Raw genomic sequence first — 19,417 nt, forward strand, 5'->3', positions numbered from 1 at the left:
TTGGCTCTCTCTGTCTAGCCCTGCATACTACTAAGTAGGGGATATGGGTTCAGGAGCAGCCCTAGGACCCCACCACCGCATGGTTTATGAAGGTTTGGAGCATTCCATGGCTGCTGAGAGGAGCATGAAAGAAATGTGCTTTGCTTTTTTCACGCCCCTTTGCAGCTTGCTGTAGGACAGAGTAGTAGCCTTTGAGGAGGTTGTGTGCCCTCTGAGAGGCAGCTTTTGTGCAGAGTTCACACAGAGCAGATGAAGCGGGTACATGGAAGGGGAGAGGTGTGTTACACGGGGATGGGGAAAATACTTTGGATGCAGGAAGGTGTGCAACATTTTCTTAACCTCTGCTCAGAGGGATGAACTGTTGCTTTGAGGACAACCCCAGTAGCGTCCACTCTGGTGGGGCCACATGAGGGAGGACGGGTGGTGAGGGAGAGTCAGTGCTGGGATGCTTGGTCCCACCTGTCACAAAAACACTTGTTAGTAATTGTGTTATTGAAAGAGCTAAATGAAAAATTGCAGAATTACTATAGTCACCATTTAGTCCTGCTATTTCCTTGTGGACAGCAAACTGTACAGTTGTCTCGTCTCTCTGTTCTTACTAGGATCAATCGAGGTCAGATGATGGTAACATTTGCAGACAGCAGGTCAGCTCTCAGTGTTCTGGATATGGATGGTAGCAAGGTAAAACCATCTCTGGTTTATTTTAGTGAATGCACACCAAACTTTTCAAAAATGGGTAGCTTAGGTTAGATACCTAAGTCCATATCTAGGCACCTGAATCTATGGCCTGATTTTTCAAAGAAGCTGAATACCCACAATGATCACTTCTAAGGCCTGCCCATATAAGGAAGGCAGGTATTGCTTCTTCAGGAGCTTCTAAACAGAGCTCTGGAACTGGAACATGCGTAATGGTGCCAACATGTGCAGTAATGCAAAATGTATCAGCAACTAAGGTTCTACTCTGCTTTAAGGTATGTTTCTCACATGGATCAAAGTCATGTTTGTTTGTTTGGGGAGGCAATTTGGGGCCTGCTTTATGGTTAGATATCAGGCTGCTAGAGCGCTGGTGTGATTTTTCAAAATGGCTAAGTCAGTGGTTCTCAACCAAGGGTACACGTACTGCTCTATGTATTATACACTAAAATGTAAGTACAATATTTATATTCCAATTGAATTATATGGCAAAAATGGGAACGTAAGCAATTTTTCAGTCACAGTGTGCTGTGATACTTGTATTTCTATGTCTGATTTTGTAAACAAGAAGTTTTAAGTGAGGTGAAACTTAGGGTACGCAAGACAAATCAGACTCCTGAAAGGGGTACAGTAGTCTGGAAAGGTTGAGAGCCACTGGCCTAAGTGATTTACGAGTACATATCCCATATGCTCTTAAGTCACTAAGGCACTTTTGAAAATACCACCCCTAATTATTATGATTGTCATCATTTTAAAAATTATACAGCATAATTGCTGTGATATTTTACCATTTCTCTCCAATAGCAAATGACTGTTGAGTGCAGAATTGAGTAACCAAGAACTACAAGGCTAATTTCAGTATGAAAACTTTGAAGAAAGGAAGCCACAACATAAACAAGCCCAATAAGAGCAGCAGAATTGTTCAGTCAATACCTGGAGTATTGTTACATCCAAAGGATTAATTCTGGGGTTTTTTTTCCCCGTGATGGTACTAGGAAGAGTATTTCCTTGTCACTGAACTTCTGAAATGAATCTGATGCCATCTAGATTTCTGAAGCATTTGTCAGATGGAACATCTGCATTTACTCAGCCTGTTGGGGCACTATTCTCATTTTCTTAACAAAGGGAAAACAATTCTTTCATGACTCTAGGTCAAAGGCAGAGCAGTGAATATCCGGCCTAAGACTAAGGATTGGCTGAAGGGCTTTCAGGAGGAAATTGCTCGAAAACGGGAGAGCATTGCACCCATGTCACCCACAGCAAACTCCTGTCTGCTGGAGGAAAACTTTGATTTTTCAAGTTTGGACTATGAATCAGAAGGTTAGTAGCACAACTCTAGGCTGAACTATGAGAATTTGCTTTGTTCGCTGTGGGGAGAGGGTAGATATCTGCATGTGATCGCTATCTTAGTTTGTAATAAAACAATTCTTAGAAACAGGTTTGTAAACAGAGCCCTGATCTGGCACTGTGAACTACTCAGGTAGACCCCAGTTCTCATGCAGAGCCCCATTGACTATCAACTATCCGTACCTGCTCAGTACTAAAAAAATACACTCTCACAGTCATAATACATTAAAATTATCTATATCAGTGTTTCTCAAACTGGGGGTCCCAACCAAAAAGGGAGTTGCAAGGCTATTGTAGGGGGGTCGTGAGATCACAACAATGTCGCTGGGGGAAAGAGGAGTTGTGGGGGATACAGCAGCAACTGCTCTCTGGCCACCTAGTTCTGAAGGCAGCGCCATCATTAGCAGCAGCACGGAAGTAAGGGTGGTAGTACCATACCATGCCACCCTTACTTCTCTGCTGCTGTTGACAGTGGCACTGCCTTCAGAGCTGGGCACCTGGCCAGCAGCTGCCGCTCTCCGGCCACCCAGCTCTGAAGGCAGTGCCAGCAGCAGTGCAGACGTAAGGGTAGCGACACCATGAGTATGCACCTATGAGTATGTACAATAATTTGCTATCACTTTTTTGGGTGGTGGGAGGTCATCACAGCCTGAAATATTTTCAAAGGGGTCCCAGCAAAAAAAGTTTGAGAATGACTGATCAAAAAAGCAATCCTAAAACACATGGAATCAACAAAAATTTTGCCTAACAAAATAACCTGTATAGAAAATGGGAGCGAGAAGAGAACGTGTTTTCTGACAATGTCTGTCTGCATTTTCAAATATTTTGTTTCAGGTGATATACTAGATGATGAGGATGATTATTTGGATGACATGCTGCCTCAGCACCCGGTAGCAGAGATGACAGAAGGCTTACCTGAGGGTCCTGAATATTTTACGGTTGCACCCACAGTAACTTCAAGCAAATCTCCACTGCTTACTGGAGGAAAGCCACATCCATATAAAGGTAAGTTACATGGCTTCTTTAGAGGAAGGCCTTAAAGCTTGTTTCCTTATGCGTCTCTTGGCTGTTTGTTGTGTTCACATGTTCTCTCTTGGCTTATACCTAGATTGTAAGCTTTGCAGGACAGGGACCAGATTTTTATTCTGGTTCATAAGAGTGCCTTGTGCAGAGGGGCCTAGGATCCATGACTGGAGCCTCTGAATGCTACTGCCATACAAAAAATAAACAAGTAATTAAGCGTAACCCTGCCTTTACGCTGTTTTGTTCAGGGCAGGATAGTTGTGCCTAAGAGAGGTGTGTGTATGTATTATAAATCATAAGAAATAGCAGTAACTCTCCTTATCTATCTCGCATCACATAGCACCAGCGCCCACAATACAGAGTTGTCCTTACTTTATGTTCTTGTCAGTGAGGCCTCGTCCGTGAAGTCAATTGAAAGACTCCCACTGACTTCGATGGACTTTGATTCAGGCTTTAAAACCACAGGCATTGGTGGCAGTGGACTCTGAACTCTCCGGAAACTTGCCAGTGAATTACTTCAAACGAGTTCCTATTACGACCAAGACTAACAGTTTGCTTTACCCCTCTGTGCTCTGATTTTACTTATTTTTGGCAATTTTGAGGTTCGGGCACCCTCTGACTTAAACAATGTTGCTTTGAAAAACTTGCCAGTTGCTTAAAATTATTGTACAATGTTAATCTCAGTATCTGCAGCGTTCCCTCTCCTTAGTATTGGGATTCCCTAAGAAATACTGCAGATACTGAGGTAATATTGTATAGTTATCTCAGCAACTGCCAGGTTGCCTTAGCAGTTAACCATGCTTAACGCTACAGTTTTATCACGGAGGTCATGGAATCCGTGACTTCCGAAGACCTCCATGACTTTAGCCTGCAGGCAGCTGGGAGCTGCAGGGTCCCGCTGACGCCTAGGGCAGCCAGAAGCTGCAGGGTATCCCTGACACACCAGAAGTTTTACCGACAAAAGTGCAGTGTAGACAAAGCCTCAGTTAACCAGCTCTTGTTTTCAAATCACAGGTGCCTGTCTCCTGACACTCCAGTCTTGATCCATCTCTGCCGTAATTCTCAAATGCAAAACTCTTTTGTTTGTTTGTTTTTTCCCTGAAATCTCCCCCTAGATGATGCTGACCTAGCTGAATTAAAGCAGGAGCTGGAATTAGGTGTGGAGCTTCGCCATCGGTCTCCAAGCAGATCTCTGTCTGTTCCTGGCAGGCCTCGCCCACCTCAGCCACCCCAGAGACCTCCCCCTCCAGGTAAAATTTCAGTTTCTTTTTAAGCATTGTCCCATGTCAGCTGGACTCTGTTGCCACCCTATTGTTTCTAGTAATAACAAATAGGTAAATACCTATGCCTGTTTAAATCCCCATCACCTGCTGTTTCAGTCAGGCACAGTGTTCGCCTTCATTTCTTTCCCTAAACTCTTGTGGTGTTAAACAACTGCTGTGTTTCACTCCAGCAGTGGCTGCATTTCAGTTATGGGTGAAGTGGTTCTTTGAAATAGTTTGGGATGAAAGGTACTCTAGTAATGAAAGTCCTTTCTTCACTTCAGTGGAGTTATAATAGTTCGTGTATGTCTCACATCCACCCAACAGCAAAGGGGGAGAATTTGCAAATAACTGATGCTTTAGTACAGTAAAAGACACCAGTGTTTAATCTCCCTGAGTCTTTTCTTTTTAATACTCAAACCATTTTATTACCATTTTTTTGTTTATTCGGTTTAATTTTTTATGCACTATTCCCTTGAAAAGTTTAAACAAAATATTTGGTCTGATTTTCATCCCTTCCCATTAGATGGTTACCTCACATACGTACACACTGCCCACATTTGGGATAGCACTGAGGATAACAGAGCTGTTTTTCTTCATTTGATGGATAGTTTGACCTCAGCCACGCATAGATTTCTGAGGGTGAAGTGATGGTATTCAAAGCTCTACTCACTTGGGATGCCAAAATGAGAGGCCAGTCATGTCAGATTGTTCAGATTCACTCATAGACTCTAAGATGAGAAGGAGCCATTATGATCTTCTGGTCTGAACTCCTGCATAGATCACAGGCATTAGACTTTCATGCAGCACATATGCTCTAGAGTGCAACTAGAAATTCTCTTTTAGAAATACATTCAGTTCTTCAGCATTGTCCTTCCTTTCTTATGTGCTTTGATCAGAAATGAATAGTTAACAAAATTGCCATTGAAATAGTCATAGCTGGGCTGCAGTATTAATGCCCAATTGAGATTATTAATTATTATTATTATTTTATTATTTACAAACACTGCACAGGCTCTTGCATTTGAAAACTCATTCTTATTCCCCTTGCAGCTGGAGTATCTGTCAAAAAATCTCCATCCGATGGTTCCATCTCCTCAGGAGGTCACTCCCTGTGCTCCATCCTGCAGACGGCAAAGCTTCTCCCAGGGGCGCCTCAGCAACCAGTGAGTCCCTCAGCACCACTGCGCCACACAATTAACTAAAAAGGGGACCAGGTGCTAATTAGAGTCTGAACCCACCAGCCAGTAGATGCGATTTAAGTCAGGAGTGCTGAGCAAAGCAGTAAGGATACAGTCACCCTGTAATTACCCAGGATCAGTAACTGGGGGGCATAATCAGAACAGAGTATGTGTTAGGCAAGTGTGTATATGTACATATAGACACAGGGAGACTTACTTTAATAAATAATGGCCGCCTCACAACTTGAAAATGAATAAACTACAGCTATTTAACAAATTTCCCCTTTGAACTTGTCAGCTTTGCCTGCCTGCTACATTCTAGATTTACTTACTTTAGCTCTCTGCCAGTGGCTCTTTTTCAATGCCAAATCCTAATATTCAGCATCCTCTAGACCAGTGTTTCTCAACGACTGGTCCATGGACTGGTGCCGGTCCCTGAGATCTCCCTGACACAGTTTAGGAAGGCAGCCAGCTGGTCACTGGTATTAGAAAGGTTGAGAGAGACTGCTCTAGACAGGCCCCAGGATCCATCTAAATCAGCCTATAAAGTGGTCACACCATAGCTCCTGGCGTCCTTCCCCCATTTCCGAGGGAATATTATCTGCATAAAGCTCCCAAGTCTTACAGGTAGGGATTCTGCACAGGTCTGAGCTGGAACTACAGAGTTGAAACAGCCATGCTCTAGTATTTGGCTACAGGGCCAGCAGGCCCACAATCATTTGATACTAAGGGCAGGTCTACACTGGAAGCACTACTTCAGCGCCACTGTACTGCGTCTGGTGAAGACGTGCTAAGCCGATGGGAGAGCGCTCTCCCATCAGCATAATGACTCCACCTCTACGAGAGGTGGAAGCTATGTCAGCCGGAGAGTGCCTCCTGCCGACATAGCTTGGTGTGGACAGCGCTCAGGTCTCTGTAACTTGCGTCACTCGGGGTGATGTGTCTTTTTCACACTCTTGAGTGGCATAAATTCTATCAACTTAAGCTTTAGGGTTAGGGTTGGAGGACCCGCCCTAAGGCTATGTCTAGATTGAAACTGCTACAGTGGCAGAGCCGCAGCTGCACTGCTGTAGTGCTTCAGTGTAGCCACTCACTGCAGCGACAGGAGGGGCTCCATGGACGTAGCACTGTCTACACTAGGAGGTAGGTCAGCTTAACTGTGCCACTTGGGGCAGTGGGTATTTCACGCCGCTGGGTCAACCCAGCTTTTTAGTATAGGCCTGGCCTAAGATTGAGGGGGTTGAAGGCTGTGCTGTGCTCCTATGTCAGCCACTGCTTTGATGGCCCCTGTCCAGAGCAGAGTGCATACATGAAGTGCACATGAGAGACCAGCACGCCCATAGCTGGCACCTTCAATGGAGAGGCCCAGAGCTGAATAGACTTGAGGATTAGACTCTCCTTCCTGATACAGAGAACCCCCTTACTAGTCAAGAGGAGGCACACTAGTGGGACCCTGTGGGGATCTTTGCACTGCTGTTCCCTGTGCTGTACTTTCAGACTTGGCTCGGGGCTGTGACTGGGGGCACCTTTTATGGAAAGTAAAGTTACACACAAATGCTGTGAAAATATTTCCCTCTCCCCCAATCAGACAAGAGACAGGTAATGAGATCAATTGTGGCAGCTACAGCCAGTAGCAAAGATACGATAGCTGCCAAAGAAAAATTAAAATAAAGCCATTTTGAAATATTAGTAGATTGTTAAATGGCAGCTAGTGCAGTTCTGTGGAGACAGGTGCATGAATCACTGGAAGTGATTACACCGGTACAGCGTACAGCCTGTGGGTTAAAGGGTTTCACAGGAAAAGCCTTTTCCTTCAGAATTACTAACTCACCTACTCTTTTCCCCCTTTTCTTGTTGTAAGCCTAAAGCCCGAACTGGAATAAGTAAGCCTTATAACGTCAAGCAGATCAAAACCACCACAGCTCAGGAAGCGGAGGAAGCTATTAGATGTCTGATGGAAGCAAAAGGCGGTAAGCAGAGCTTTCCAATGGAGTTTTAAAATCTCCAAATAAAGAAAATGTAGGTGCATTTCATCCTCTCTGACCATAACCTAAATAAGCCATGTATTGCCTTTAAAACGCTCCTGTTAACCTTAATACAACCTTGGGGGGTCCTGCAAGATTTTTCTTTGAATGTTTTCTGTCAGCTTGGATACCATTAGCCTTTTTGTTTCAAGATTACTTAATTTCTGTCTTTTAAAGGGTCCCCATCAAATTAAGTCATATTTTAAAATATGTCCTTGCAGTTCCTGTTACTAAGAACATCATAGATTATGGTACTCGGCTGTACTCTGAGAAAGACAGATGTCACCTTCCTTCTCAACATATCTGTTCCCTCTTTGACTCCAGAGGGGTAGCTGCTTGCTTTAGTAACAACAATGTTCACTTCCCCAGATAGCAGGGCGGAGCCTACACAGCACCAGTAGAGTGAGCTGGATTCTATCCAGGCTCACACATCAGCAACAGAACTGTTAACTAAATTACAAATGCAGAGTCTTTATTGTTGATGAAGCATGGTCCAGAAACATTTCAGCTTTACTCTCACATCCCAGCCCAAGTTTATAGGGCTGGCAATTAGAAAAAAAAATTTTTTCATTCGTAAAACTGAGTAAATGTAATCTGGAATCACTGAGAGAATAACCCTGGAATGCCATTTTTATATTTGCTCTTCAGAGCCCGTTTGCACATTAAAGGAGAAAGAATGGGTGAAATCAAGTTTACTTTGCACTAGTTTATTACTGTTTACTTTTTATATTTCACTTGGCTTGGCTAAGAAAACTAGGCTTGTCAGTTTCATTTTAGGATTCTCATGCTCTAGTAACACCTAGCTCTTCTACAGCACTTTTCATCCATAGAACCCAAAGTGCTTTACAAAGGAGATCAGTATCATCATCCCTATTTTACAAATGGGGAATATTTGGCATGGAGAGGTCATCCAGCAGGCCAGTGGCAGAGTTTGGAATTTAACCCATCTCTCCTGAGTTCCCTCCATTGACCTATCACCTAGGTCACACACTAGCACAATGCTTCTGTGTTTGGGTTAGAAGTAATGCTGGCAAGGAGTATAACGAATATGCAATGACTAGTTTTCATAAAATTAAAGACATTCTAATGATACGTTTTTGGTGAAATTCTGTATTTATTTCCAAAACCTTCATCTTCAACCTGAACACTGTCCCTGTAAGATAATGGGCAAAAGCATTTTGGAAAACAAGACCACAAAGGAAAGAGATCTTTGATCTAGGCTTCAGACAGATTCAAACAATGGTTGTTTTTGCATTTCAGGAACACAAGAGAATGCTCTGAAGCTTGCTCCAGTAAGAACCCAAACATTCACCCAGCCTGACTCCCTTCCCAGCATCACAAAGTCAGCATCATTTCAGGGGTCACAATCAGGACCAATGCTCGTGCCCCATCGCCCTCCACCCAAAGTTCCGACCATAAAGAAGCCGGTGCCCCAGCAAAGAACTGGAGTCAAATCAGAAAATGTAAGATAGCCACAGCAGAACACATCCAGCTATTCATTTTGCATAGAGTGTTTTAGCAGAGGGGGAAGTTGTTAAACAATTCACATGAAGTTCTATCAACTGGCTCAAGCATCTGTTTGAGCTCTTCTGTCCTGGAAGTGTCTTTGCATATAGCAGTCACTGTGGCCTGTATGCACAGTAAATGAACATCAAGTAGAGGAAATCATTATCCCCCATTTTGACAAAGTTATCACTAAACGTAGCTATCCATATTCAGCTCTTTAATTTCCCGCTGTGATGGTCCATCCTCCTAGGGGTTTTTGCCCTCCTCTGAACTCCTATCTTGGCTACATGTTTCTGAATTGTCTAGAACTGAACACAGAATTCCAGATATTCTCTCACCAAATCTCCCTCTTATGCATCCTAAACTTGAGATAATTCATTGTGAACTTGAATCTGGTTTAGTGACTACTCTCAACCCGAAGTTTCTTTCTGCATTTTTGCTCTACTGATCACACTACATCACCACAAAAAGAAAAGGAGTACTTGTGGCACCTCAGAGACTAACCAATTTATTTGAGCATAAGCTTTCGTGAGAAAGCTCATGCTCAAATAAATTGGTTAGTCTCTAAGGTGCCACAAGTACTCCTTTTCTTTTTGTGAATACAGACTAACACGGCTGTTACTCTGAAATACATCACCACAGTGTAGGTTTCCTTCAGTAAGATCAGAAGGAAACAGTCTGCTAAAATGCTGAGAATTTAGCCTCCTGGGCAAATGCAGAAATTCCATTTTAATTGTTCTTACCTCCATCCAAAGCCCTTAGTTCAAACTGAAGTCAAAGTTGATTGGAAATTGTGTTTTAGATTTTTTTTAAAAAAATATTTACTTAGGACAACATTTGTTGCTTTTTTAGAGAAAAAAACCAAATCCCCAAAGTCCATCCAAACCCAGTCTTTCTATATGCTCAGAAAATGCATCTTACATTGAATACAAGGCAATCCCCCTTTCATTTATGTCTAGAGATCAATCTCCTGTACATGACTAAATGCTTTCTTTTTTTGGGGGGGGGGGGGAGGGGGGGGGTGGAAGAGGTGGAAGGGTTTTTTGAGGTACTGAGCTCACTTCTAAACTCACTTCCAGATGGGGGAAAACATCACATTAGAACTTGTCTACATTGTACATCAGTCTGCACCAGAAGGGTGTAAATTTTAATGCGCAGTAGGTTGTTGTGCAGTAACTGGCCCGTATGGACCCTGCTGGTGCGCACTAGAAGTTCCCCAGTGTGTGTTAGTGCAGTCCCCTATGTCAGCACTCACTAGGGAACTTTTACTGTGCGCTAGCTGGGTCCCACGGGACAATTAGTGTACAATATACTAATGCGCGCTAGAATTTACACCCCTCTAGTGCAGACACACGCTCTGAATCTGCTGTGGACAAACAAGTATATGAACTTTCAGATCCTATACTGTTCAATAACTGCAGCCTTTCTATTTTGAGATCTTTCAGGAGTTTGTGGATGATGGGCGTGAGTTAAATATAGGGAAACAGGTGGGGCTGTTTGGTTTACTTCTCTTTCTTTTTCCTTTGTGGTTCTGCTCAGTGGAAGGCTGTGCAAACTGCCTGAGGGGATATAGTAAGTGCCCTTTCAGAGCGAGGTAGGATGGAGACCCTAAAGACTAAGCTTTAGAGAAGAGCTGTCTAGCAAAGGCAGTCACAGAGGAAGAATATGAAAGCGCGTATCTATGGTACTTAGATAGCCTGCATTACTGTACTGTACTATATGAGCACCACAATCGTTAATGTATTTATCCTTACAACACTGCTGTGAGGTAGGCAAGCACTACTATCCCCATTTGACAGATGGGGAACTGAGGCTATGTGACTTGCCCAAGGTCACACAGAGTTTGTGGGAGAGCCAAGTGTCTGGCTAGAACCCTAACCACTGGGCTCCTGCCTCCCTGGAGACCCTGTTTTACTATTTATTGGTTGTGGCAGGCCATTGCTCCTGTGAGTTTTCAGATATGTTTTGTTCGTGTTAATAAGTGCTGTTTAAATGGCACATGCTAGAGTAGTGTAGCTGGCACCAAGGGCTCTGGTGACTCTAATGAACCAACTTTGTGATTTGTAACTTCATAAATACATTATTTTTGGTTCAAAGCCTGACCTACAGATTCTCGGTTCAGAAGGGACAATTGTTAGCAGATTGGTTGGATGGACTTTGGGGATTTTGCATCGTTTTATACTAAGGGAGACTAGCCAGGAGTTCATGTGGTTTCACTCAGAAGTACTGAGAATAGGAGATCGGGAATAATAGTTACATCAAGCTAATTAGCTAGCACTAATTTAATCTGGGCCCAAAATACATTGATCTATGGGCTCTTTGAGCAAGTGTGCCTGGTTAGTGATCCAGGCCATGCAGTTTAAGCATACTGGGCTAAAATGCAACAGGAATGACCTTTTACTTCCCTTACCAGGGAGGGAGGAATCCATATGGCCAGGACTTTATAATGGCAGGGATGGGGACCACAGTGGCACTAGTAACATAACAACACCTTTAAAAACAAATGCAATTTCACATTTTTTCCCAGTTAACCTTTTCTGCTTAGGCAAGGTTTTTTTAAGTGGAATATAAGGCATTAAGGAAGAATGCAAAATTCCACATTATGGTACAAATCCTGGCCACAGTAAGACACGAATGCACTTTTTGGGGTAGCTGAAGCTAATTGTCCTTCAGCCTCATGTATCACAAGGCACACAAGCCTAATGCCCCATTAATGCAATCCCTGTCATCCCTTATCGTTTCAATATTATTACAGCAGCAGGAAAATGTAACAGTAAAAGAACTCCTCAGAATTGTGGTGTCTGGAGGTTTGACCCCACACATAATTCTAATGTGGAAAGGCAAATGGTCACAAAAGGATGTCTTTTTAACACAGGGAGTGAAGGGCAGGGCTGATTTCAAGCTGTTACTCTCATGCCTTCACTTTCCACTTCCTCATCTCATTCAGTGATTCCACCAACTTCTTTCAATAATGCACCCAACACAATTCACACCCTCTTTATCCCACCTATTGTTTGAGCGTTTTCCCATCTGGATGGGCAGAGCTAGTGCAGCGGCCGAGTCTGAATCTAAAACACCGCTCTGACTCGTATTCCTTTTGTTCCCCTCTCTCTGTCTGTGTGTCTGGAAGAGCAGCTTGACCAGCAGCCCATCCACTTTCACATTGGATTGTCCGAGTCCTGCCTTGAAACCAAAGCCATTACCAGTCCCACTAGGATCACCCCCATTCCTAAGCCGAGAACAACGCCGCCCGGGAAAGCTCCTGAGAGAAGAAGCAGCAGCGATAGGCAGCCGCCCAGCCCAGGCATTTCAGAGGAAAGTGCTGTGGCCCTGCAGAACTCCTTTGCCCCAAAGGTTCCACCACGAAGGAAGAAGTCTGCTCCTGCTGCCCTTCACCAGCAGGTGCTTCAGAGCAGTAACAGTCTGCTTCTTAGTGGCTTAACATTCAATTCCAACAACAACAATAGTCCTTCTGAGTGCAACCCTACAGCACAGGACTCTGACGTCCTCCCCCTTTCTCCCGGAGACTCTGATCTTTCAGCTCCAACATCCACTGCCAGCCCAGACAGCAGTGGCACTAAGCACTTGACACCAACTGCTTTGGACTTTTTTGCTGACCTTCAAGGCCCTCCTACCCCAGACATCCAGCAGCCACAGCTGTTAGCCACCAATTCACTAACAGAGAGCGTCAATCTCTTGGACCTGGACACAGATGTTTCCTTTCCTTTTTCCACACCAGCAACAACTAGCCCAACACACACTCCGAGAAATTTGAAACTCCCCAGCCCAAAAGATTTCAGTCACTGGGTTACATTTAGTGATGATGAAGACAACGGTACATTATCAGAGGGAGTCAGCAAACTGCTGGTCTTAGAGGAAAACAAAAATACCTGGATGGACAGAAATGCTAACTTAGAGTTGTGAGATTTTTTTTTCCTTTATTTTTTCTTTTTTCCCCTATAGAAATCTAATTACGATACAAGATAAAAATCTGCTTTGAATACAGAGTTGTATAAGTGTGGCAAGGCCACATTTTATTTTTGTGTTTAAAAAAATTCTAGTATGATCTGGGGGCAAAATGCAAGACATCAGTACTGTACAACTTGCAAAAAAGAAAAATCTTTAGTCTAAATTATTTCCCTTTTTCTAATCCAGCTGAAAAGTAAAATGATATTTCAGGTACAGAGTATTCTTTAAAAGTATGTAATGATGTATGAAGAAAACAAGAACAAAGTTTATAGGTATAATTTATATTTCAAACAGTTTTTAACATTTAAAATAAAGACTTGTCTACATGGTAAAATTTACCAGCAAAACTACAGCAGTATAATTATACCACTACACTCATTCTGAGGGAATAGTGTTCCCAAGGGGAATTATCCTGGAATAACTTCAGCAGTATAATTACACCATTATAATTCTGCTGGTAAATATGCTGTAGACAACTCCTATGCTGCATCTCTTTCATTTGATTTACAACTAGCTGCAGGTTCTGTAATCTCCTGGTATTAGCCTGGAGTCTAAATTCCTCAATCCTTGGCCATTGTTGTTAAGAAAGAGGGGTGGAGGACGTTATGGATTAGGTGCTCTCTATTTTGTTGAACATGCTTGTCTTTAATCTCAGTCATGCAACTGCACCCTGATATGATGATGGGCCCCTTATCAGCGTGTGTGATACTAATAATGATACACTTACAAAAATTATTCTACAAACTCATGTTTTCTTTCAGTGCATCCTCTCCTTTACGTTCAGATTTAACTGGTTCTGTTCTGGTCAACGCAACCTAATGCTAAATGACTTGCTGTCCCGTTAAAAGGCACATGGACGACGACTGTCTCTAACTTTGGAAGGGACAGCGCAGGCAACCTGCTAGTAAACATTCCAGTTGTCTGTGTACCGTATGTATAGTCATGAGCGACTCCTGTGGACGTACACACCATGTTTGACCACTGCTCCCACCTTTGCTCCCCTCGGTTTCTTTGCAAGGAAATAACATGTTCATGCTTAGCTACTAATGAAATAATAAATGCAGATGAGCAAAGGCTGTCTATACACTTACATGAATGCTACACTGGTCCGGCAGGACTCAGCATGAGCAAGGGGAGCAGAATCTAGCCCTAGAGTGGAAAGGTGGTTTACTAATTTCTGCCCACTGATGATAAAGGTGTGTGCTGGCCCCTGGAGAGTGTACAGGTGCACCTTCCTTATTCACCTGTGCTGGACACTTGTTACCAGTTTAGCAGATGTAAGGCAATTAAAGCACTATATGCCATTTGGAAATGAACCTGTAGCACCTACAGCAGGGGGACAGGCACATCTGAGAAACAGTGTGACAGTACCATTTGTCAAGAATTATATTCCATGAAGAAAATGGTAAGGGGAGACGGTTAACTTTTTATTTAAGGGAGCTATTAAAGGGGAAGTGAGAGGAAACCAGAAAATAAGGCAAGGAGCAAACTTAGAAGTGGAATGTTCTGTGCAGACTTGTCTCCCCAGATAATGGCAGATTACTGAAGCAATGAGTAGAATTAAAGGACATCAAGATTTCAGTGGGAGGGAGAGGATGGGGGTAGCAAAAAAACCTTTAAGAAAATGCTATTACTTATATGCAACTGTTTTGTAAAAGACAGGCTGTAAAACTAACTAATTCCATGAGCATGAAAGAGTTTTGTCAAACTAAATACAGAATTTGCCATGGTCCTCTGCTTGTTAGGATCAACTCTGAAGGAAAATACTGGTATGACAGTGATGGATGCTGTGTAACAGCACAGAGCAGTATGACTGGGCTGCAGCTATACCAACAGTGCATCTGAGATTAGGGTAACTAAAATGCACTCAACTTTAGCTTATTCTGTACAAGTCTTTGCAAACACTTGAAGGGTTTAATGCCTAAAGATACAATATCATGGTCCATGTTTCAGAAATAATAGTCTGGGGAAAGCATCTTGAACAGGGACTTTCCCTGGATACTCTTCAAACAAATAGTCCTGCAACTGCTGCTTTACTTTCCTCCTTATATTTAGGTAGCGCTCTGGTAGGGCATCATAAGCTACAGGACCAGTGTTTCTAGTGGAACTACAGTGCAGTTAACATGCAGGTCTCACAAAATGCTACAGCTGATGTCATCATTGCAAAGTCACCTCTGCATTTGCCAACCACTTTAGCATTTATGCTTCTCAACCCAAGAGTTAGCCTTGATTTCAAATGAGGCTTTTTAGTGTGCGCTAGCTACACATTACCTGTGCTAAATTTGTGAAGCATTTACACCGTCTATGGAAAGCAGGCAATTAAAAGTTATTACACGCATGTTTCAGTTCAGGCTCAATAACTTATAAATGGAATGAAGCCCCTTTTTGGATAGATAATTACTAAAATGATGCTAACATTTTTAAGCAATTGGGGAAAATCCAGGGTCTTGTATTTATACTAGACCTTTTTTGTGCTTAAAATTGTAAATAATGTCAATTAAATGTCTTTTCTACAAACCTTTAATTGGCTTAATTCTCTTCTCAGTTGCCTAGGTTATTTGGGACGTCGGCCAAGTTCAGTTCTATTACTATCCAGCCTCGCTCAAGCTGTCTCATCTCTACTACTGAATTCTAAGCAAAAAAAGACAGTCTGTATAAAAGTAATGCTGCCCGTAGATCTAAGCTCTTTGCTCTCCTGCTCCATGCACATTTCTTTAGTAGTAGAGAGGCTAGAGATAGTTTTGAAGTGCTTAGTTCCACAAAGGTGGGCCACTCTGAAAGAGGCTGGCTAGTTAGTTCCCTGGCCCATCACAACCCCCAGCCTCCTTTAAAAAAAGAAAAGCAACAGTGGCTATTTATGACATAGTTCCCCATAAATCATTAAGGGCTGTAAAAAATAAAATATGTTTAGTACCGTATCCAACATTCTGTGCAACAAAGAATTGAACAGCCCTGGGACAGCTAATTTACGTTAATGAAAGAGTTAGCAGGAAAGCCAGTTGAAGTGGATTTATACATGTCAACTACAACTTGTTTAATTACTCCACTTTACTAAGTGGCCTTCAGCGCTAACTATATCTTTTTTCTGCGTAAGCGAGTGGTGACCCGTGCATTAAAATGAGAATCTCTCCAGCAAACAGGCTTCATACAGTCAGTGACGGCATATACTATTCTAGCAAAACAAATCAAGGAGAAAGAACGGGTTGATTGAAAAGATGGATGATGAACTTGACGTGGCAACTAACCGGGTTCTCAGATGATCCCCGAACAAGCCAGTCATCGAGGTAAGGGAAAACATGGACCCCATTCTTCCTTAAACAGGCTGCCACCACTGCCACACATTTAGTGAGCACATGAGGAGCTGTTGAGTGGCCAAAGAGGAGAACCATATACTAATAATGGCAGCCCCCTATGACAAAACTAAGGAATTTCCTGTGGCTGGGGAGCACCACCACATGGAAGTATGCATCCAAAAAATCAAGGGCAACAAACCAACCTTTTGATCTAGGGAGGGGAGGATCAATGCTACGATAACCACACAGAATCTTGCTTGATGAATTTGTTGCACAAATGAAGGTCCAGTATAGGTCTCAGCCCTCCCTTTGGCTTGGGGATCAGAAAGTAGCAGAAGTAAAAACCCACCCTTGAAACTGTAGAGATCCTTTCTCTATAGTGCATAGAGCCCAAACTTCCTGGAGGTGCACAGCCACATGAGATTGGTCACTGAAAAGAGATGAGTCAGGAGAATGAGAAGGGACAGAACAGAATTGGATCAAATATCCCAGTCCCACAGTACGTAGGATCCACTTCTCTAAGGTTTTCACCTCCTAAGACCTGAGGAAGTGAGATAGTCTGTCCCCAAAATGGGCAGGGATGGAAAGATCACTTCTGTGTGCATCCCTGCCCTTAAAGAAGTCAAAGGGTTGCTTTCCTACAGTGGGCTGAGTGGAAGACAATTGCTTAGAGAATTAGCCTACTTCTTTTGAGGTTTCTCTCTTCTTCTGAAGGGGTCATACTGTCTTGGAGGATAGAAGGGCTACTCTAGTCCTGGTTGGCTAGTCTTCTCTGGAGCGAGGCAGCAGAGTAAATTTTCCTCCCTAACGAGTCCAATCTCTTTAGCTCTTTTTACTTCAGGGTCAAGTTAAATTTCCCAAGGCCCTGGGTGTGAGAACAACATTTGGAGCCTTCGGATGGTATGTAGTATCGTTTATCTATATGTTTAGCTGTCAGGGCTAGCCAGGCTGGGGTCAGCCACAAAGCTTTCACTGGCTGTAACAAGGCATAATTAATCAGGAGGGCAGTCCTTCCTGGAGTTGTTGCCTGAAGAACATTAGCAATTTATGCATTTTTTTTTCCTTGCACCAGTTCAGTGTGTACACTCAGAGCTGAAGCTATTCTCTGCAGTGAGTCCTGATAGGACTTAAAATCTGCTGCACGGGGAGAAAAGGAACCTGGAACGACTGAGTCATTCAGAGAGGGCAAGGACGGAAGTGCTGGATCCAATGGCATGTCTTCAGGGAGAGGCAGATTCTCTGGCAGACTGCTGCCTTTTTAGCACTCCCAAAGTAGGCAGCAAGAAATCAGCACAAAAGGTCCCCTACCCAGATCTTGTGTATGGCAGAGCAGAGAACTAGGTCAAAAACGTCTCACACTAGGGCTCTTTTTCTATGATTTTGAAGCCCAACGCTGACAGAATTAAAATGGAACAGCACAAGAATTTATGTTTTTGATTACCACTGTCTCCTTTACATAGGATACCATACCAGAGATCAATAGATTAGGTGATGCTTCTCTTTCTCACACAGCACTCTGTTTCCTGCATTTGTTATCAATTGATGTCAACTGGTAAAAAGTGAATTAAACTAGAGGAATGTCTGGGCCTATTAAACAGAAAGGCAAGCAGCATAAACTGGTCCATCAATCAAAACAATATCTTTGAATTATTCACGTGTTCTTACTTGGGTTCAAACTCCCAAACATGGATAGCAGATGTGTACTCTGAGACAGCCATTTGTTTCCCTATGCTATTATAGAAAAAGATCATCATCTGGGTTTATTGTTTTTGGTCCTTAGTGTACCATATGTACATTCATCTCAATCATAGCAAACTTTCTTGGCTGAGAAGTGAACCATGGGACCCTTCATAGCCCATCCATGCTGCTCCAGAAGAGTAGCTACAGGATACCTGAAGCCTTTCCTCCACTGCATTCCCATCGCCTACTGGTCAAATCATCAGAGGAATTACATACATGTAGTCAATAAGTCAATGTGAATCACAGCAGACTTTCACCTTTTATTGCCAGATTTCTGGGTCTGTGGTTGAGTTTGTATATATTTTGAATGCATTTCAGATATAGACAATGTAGATTTCCAAGTAGAAGATGTATTCAAAGCCACTTGGACAGCTGATTTTATTATTAATATTGTGTCTGTAGTTCTGGAGGCCTGCCAACAGTTTCAGTGGAAAGACTGTTGCATTACACTCTGAGAGAGAAGCAAGCAAGGATGGTCAAGACTCAACTTCCCAGTTCTCTTGCTAAAGCATCTTGAATAAACTTTACAGTACATTGGTATAGGAAAGTATCTTTTTTCTTTGGCTTGCAAATATTCAGATGATTAACCTCCACTGGAATTAGGTCTCCTATGCCTAAATCTAGAGGAGGGGGAAAAAAAAAAGTGCAGATTAAGAAAAAGCTCTTGCATTAACAATTAAAGTCACCCAAAACCAACTCCTCCATAGCTGCTATTTATTCATTTTGTCTTAAACTAGGTTGTTTTTAAATGTGCTGAAAGCATTATCAACACAATGACATAGTGCATAAGCAGATGCAGCTTTAGACGGATTCTACAAAGGGATCCACCGGGACAGACCCTTAGACCCAGCAGAGTTCCACTGACTTCAATGGGATTCCACAAATATGTAAGCGTCTGCCCATATGGATCCCTTTGCAGGATCAGGGCTTTAGAAAACCTTCCTTCCCATATAATTTTCCCTTTTTGATTTAGGCATCAGCACCCAGCTTAGTCAATAAGGAGAACATTACAAACATATGCTTTATCTACTGAACACATCATTTAACGCCAAAGATTGAAATCCTGCCTATTAAACTCAATGGGAGTTTAATGTCATTGGGTTAAATCCTGGCCCTATTGAAGTCCAAATATCTGCATTTTGAAAAAGTCTAAAAGACTGCAGAAGGTTTTTACTCATAATTAAATGAACTCTTTTATAAAAACTGTGATTTTAGAGTTTTTAAAACTGGGCTGGATTGGACATCAAACATGGACTACAGTATAAAGAGTTTCCCCAAGAAAGGGAAAACCCATCACTTAAGTGTACAATATAGGTGCTCTACTCCCAGCAAATTTAGTTACACTGAGGCTAGTCATGGTGTTTAGGTATCCCTTATAG

The 19,417-nt window shown here is 42.7% G+C and overlaps 2 protein-coding genes across 6 annotated transcripts in view; one reads left to right on the forward strand and one right to left on the reverse strand.

Annotated features, from left to right (window-relative positions):
• The window catches only part of SYNJ2 (synaptojanin 2), a 103,914-nt gene extending 89,322 nt beyond the window's left edge, over positions 1–14,592 (forward strand). Inside the window, exons 20-27 of the mRNA XM_074948687.1 lie at positions 603–681; positions 1,845–2,013; positions 2,875–3,045; positions 4,179–4,313; positions 5,379–5,491; positions 7,368–7,476; positions 8,791–8,993; positions 12,172–14,592. Of these exons, the coding sequence (XP_074804788.1) occupies positions 603–681; positions 1,845–2,013; positions 2,875–3,045; positions 4,179–4,313; positions 5,379–5,491; positions 7,368–7,476; positions 8,791–8,993; positions 12,172–12,960 (1,768 nt within the window). The 3' untranslated portion in view covers positions 12,961–14,592. The remainder of the gene's footprint in view (positions 1–602; positions 682–1,844; positions 2,014–2,874; positions 3,046–4,178; positions 4,314–5,378; positions 5,492–7,367; positions 7,477–8,790; positions 8,994–12,171) is intronic.
• The window catches only part of SERAC1 (serine active site containing 1), a 52,864-nt gene continuing 44,397 nt past the window's right edge, over positions 10,951–19,417 (reverse strand). For all 5 annotated transcript variants that reach the window (XM_074948690.1, XM_074948689.1, XM_074948688.1 and 2 more), the window contains one exon: positions 10,951–18,658. In XM_074948690.1, the coding sequence (XP_074804791.1) occupies positions 18,522–18,658 (137 nt within the window). In that variant the 3' untranslated portion in view covers positions 10,951–18,521. The remainder of the gene's footprint in view (positions 18,659–19,417) is intronic.

Source organism: Natator depressus, chromosome 3 (assembly GCF_965152275.1).
Source record: "Natator depressus isolate rNatDep1 chromosome 3, rNatDep2.hap1, whole genome shotgun sequence".
Lineage (NCBI taxonomy): Eukaryota > Metazoa > Chordata > Testudines > Cheloniidae > Natator > Natator depressus.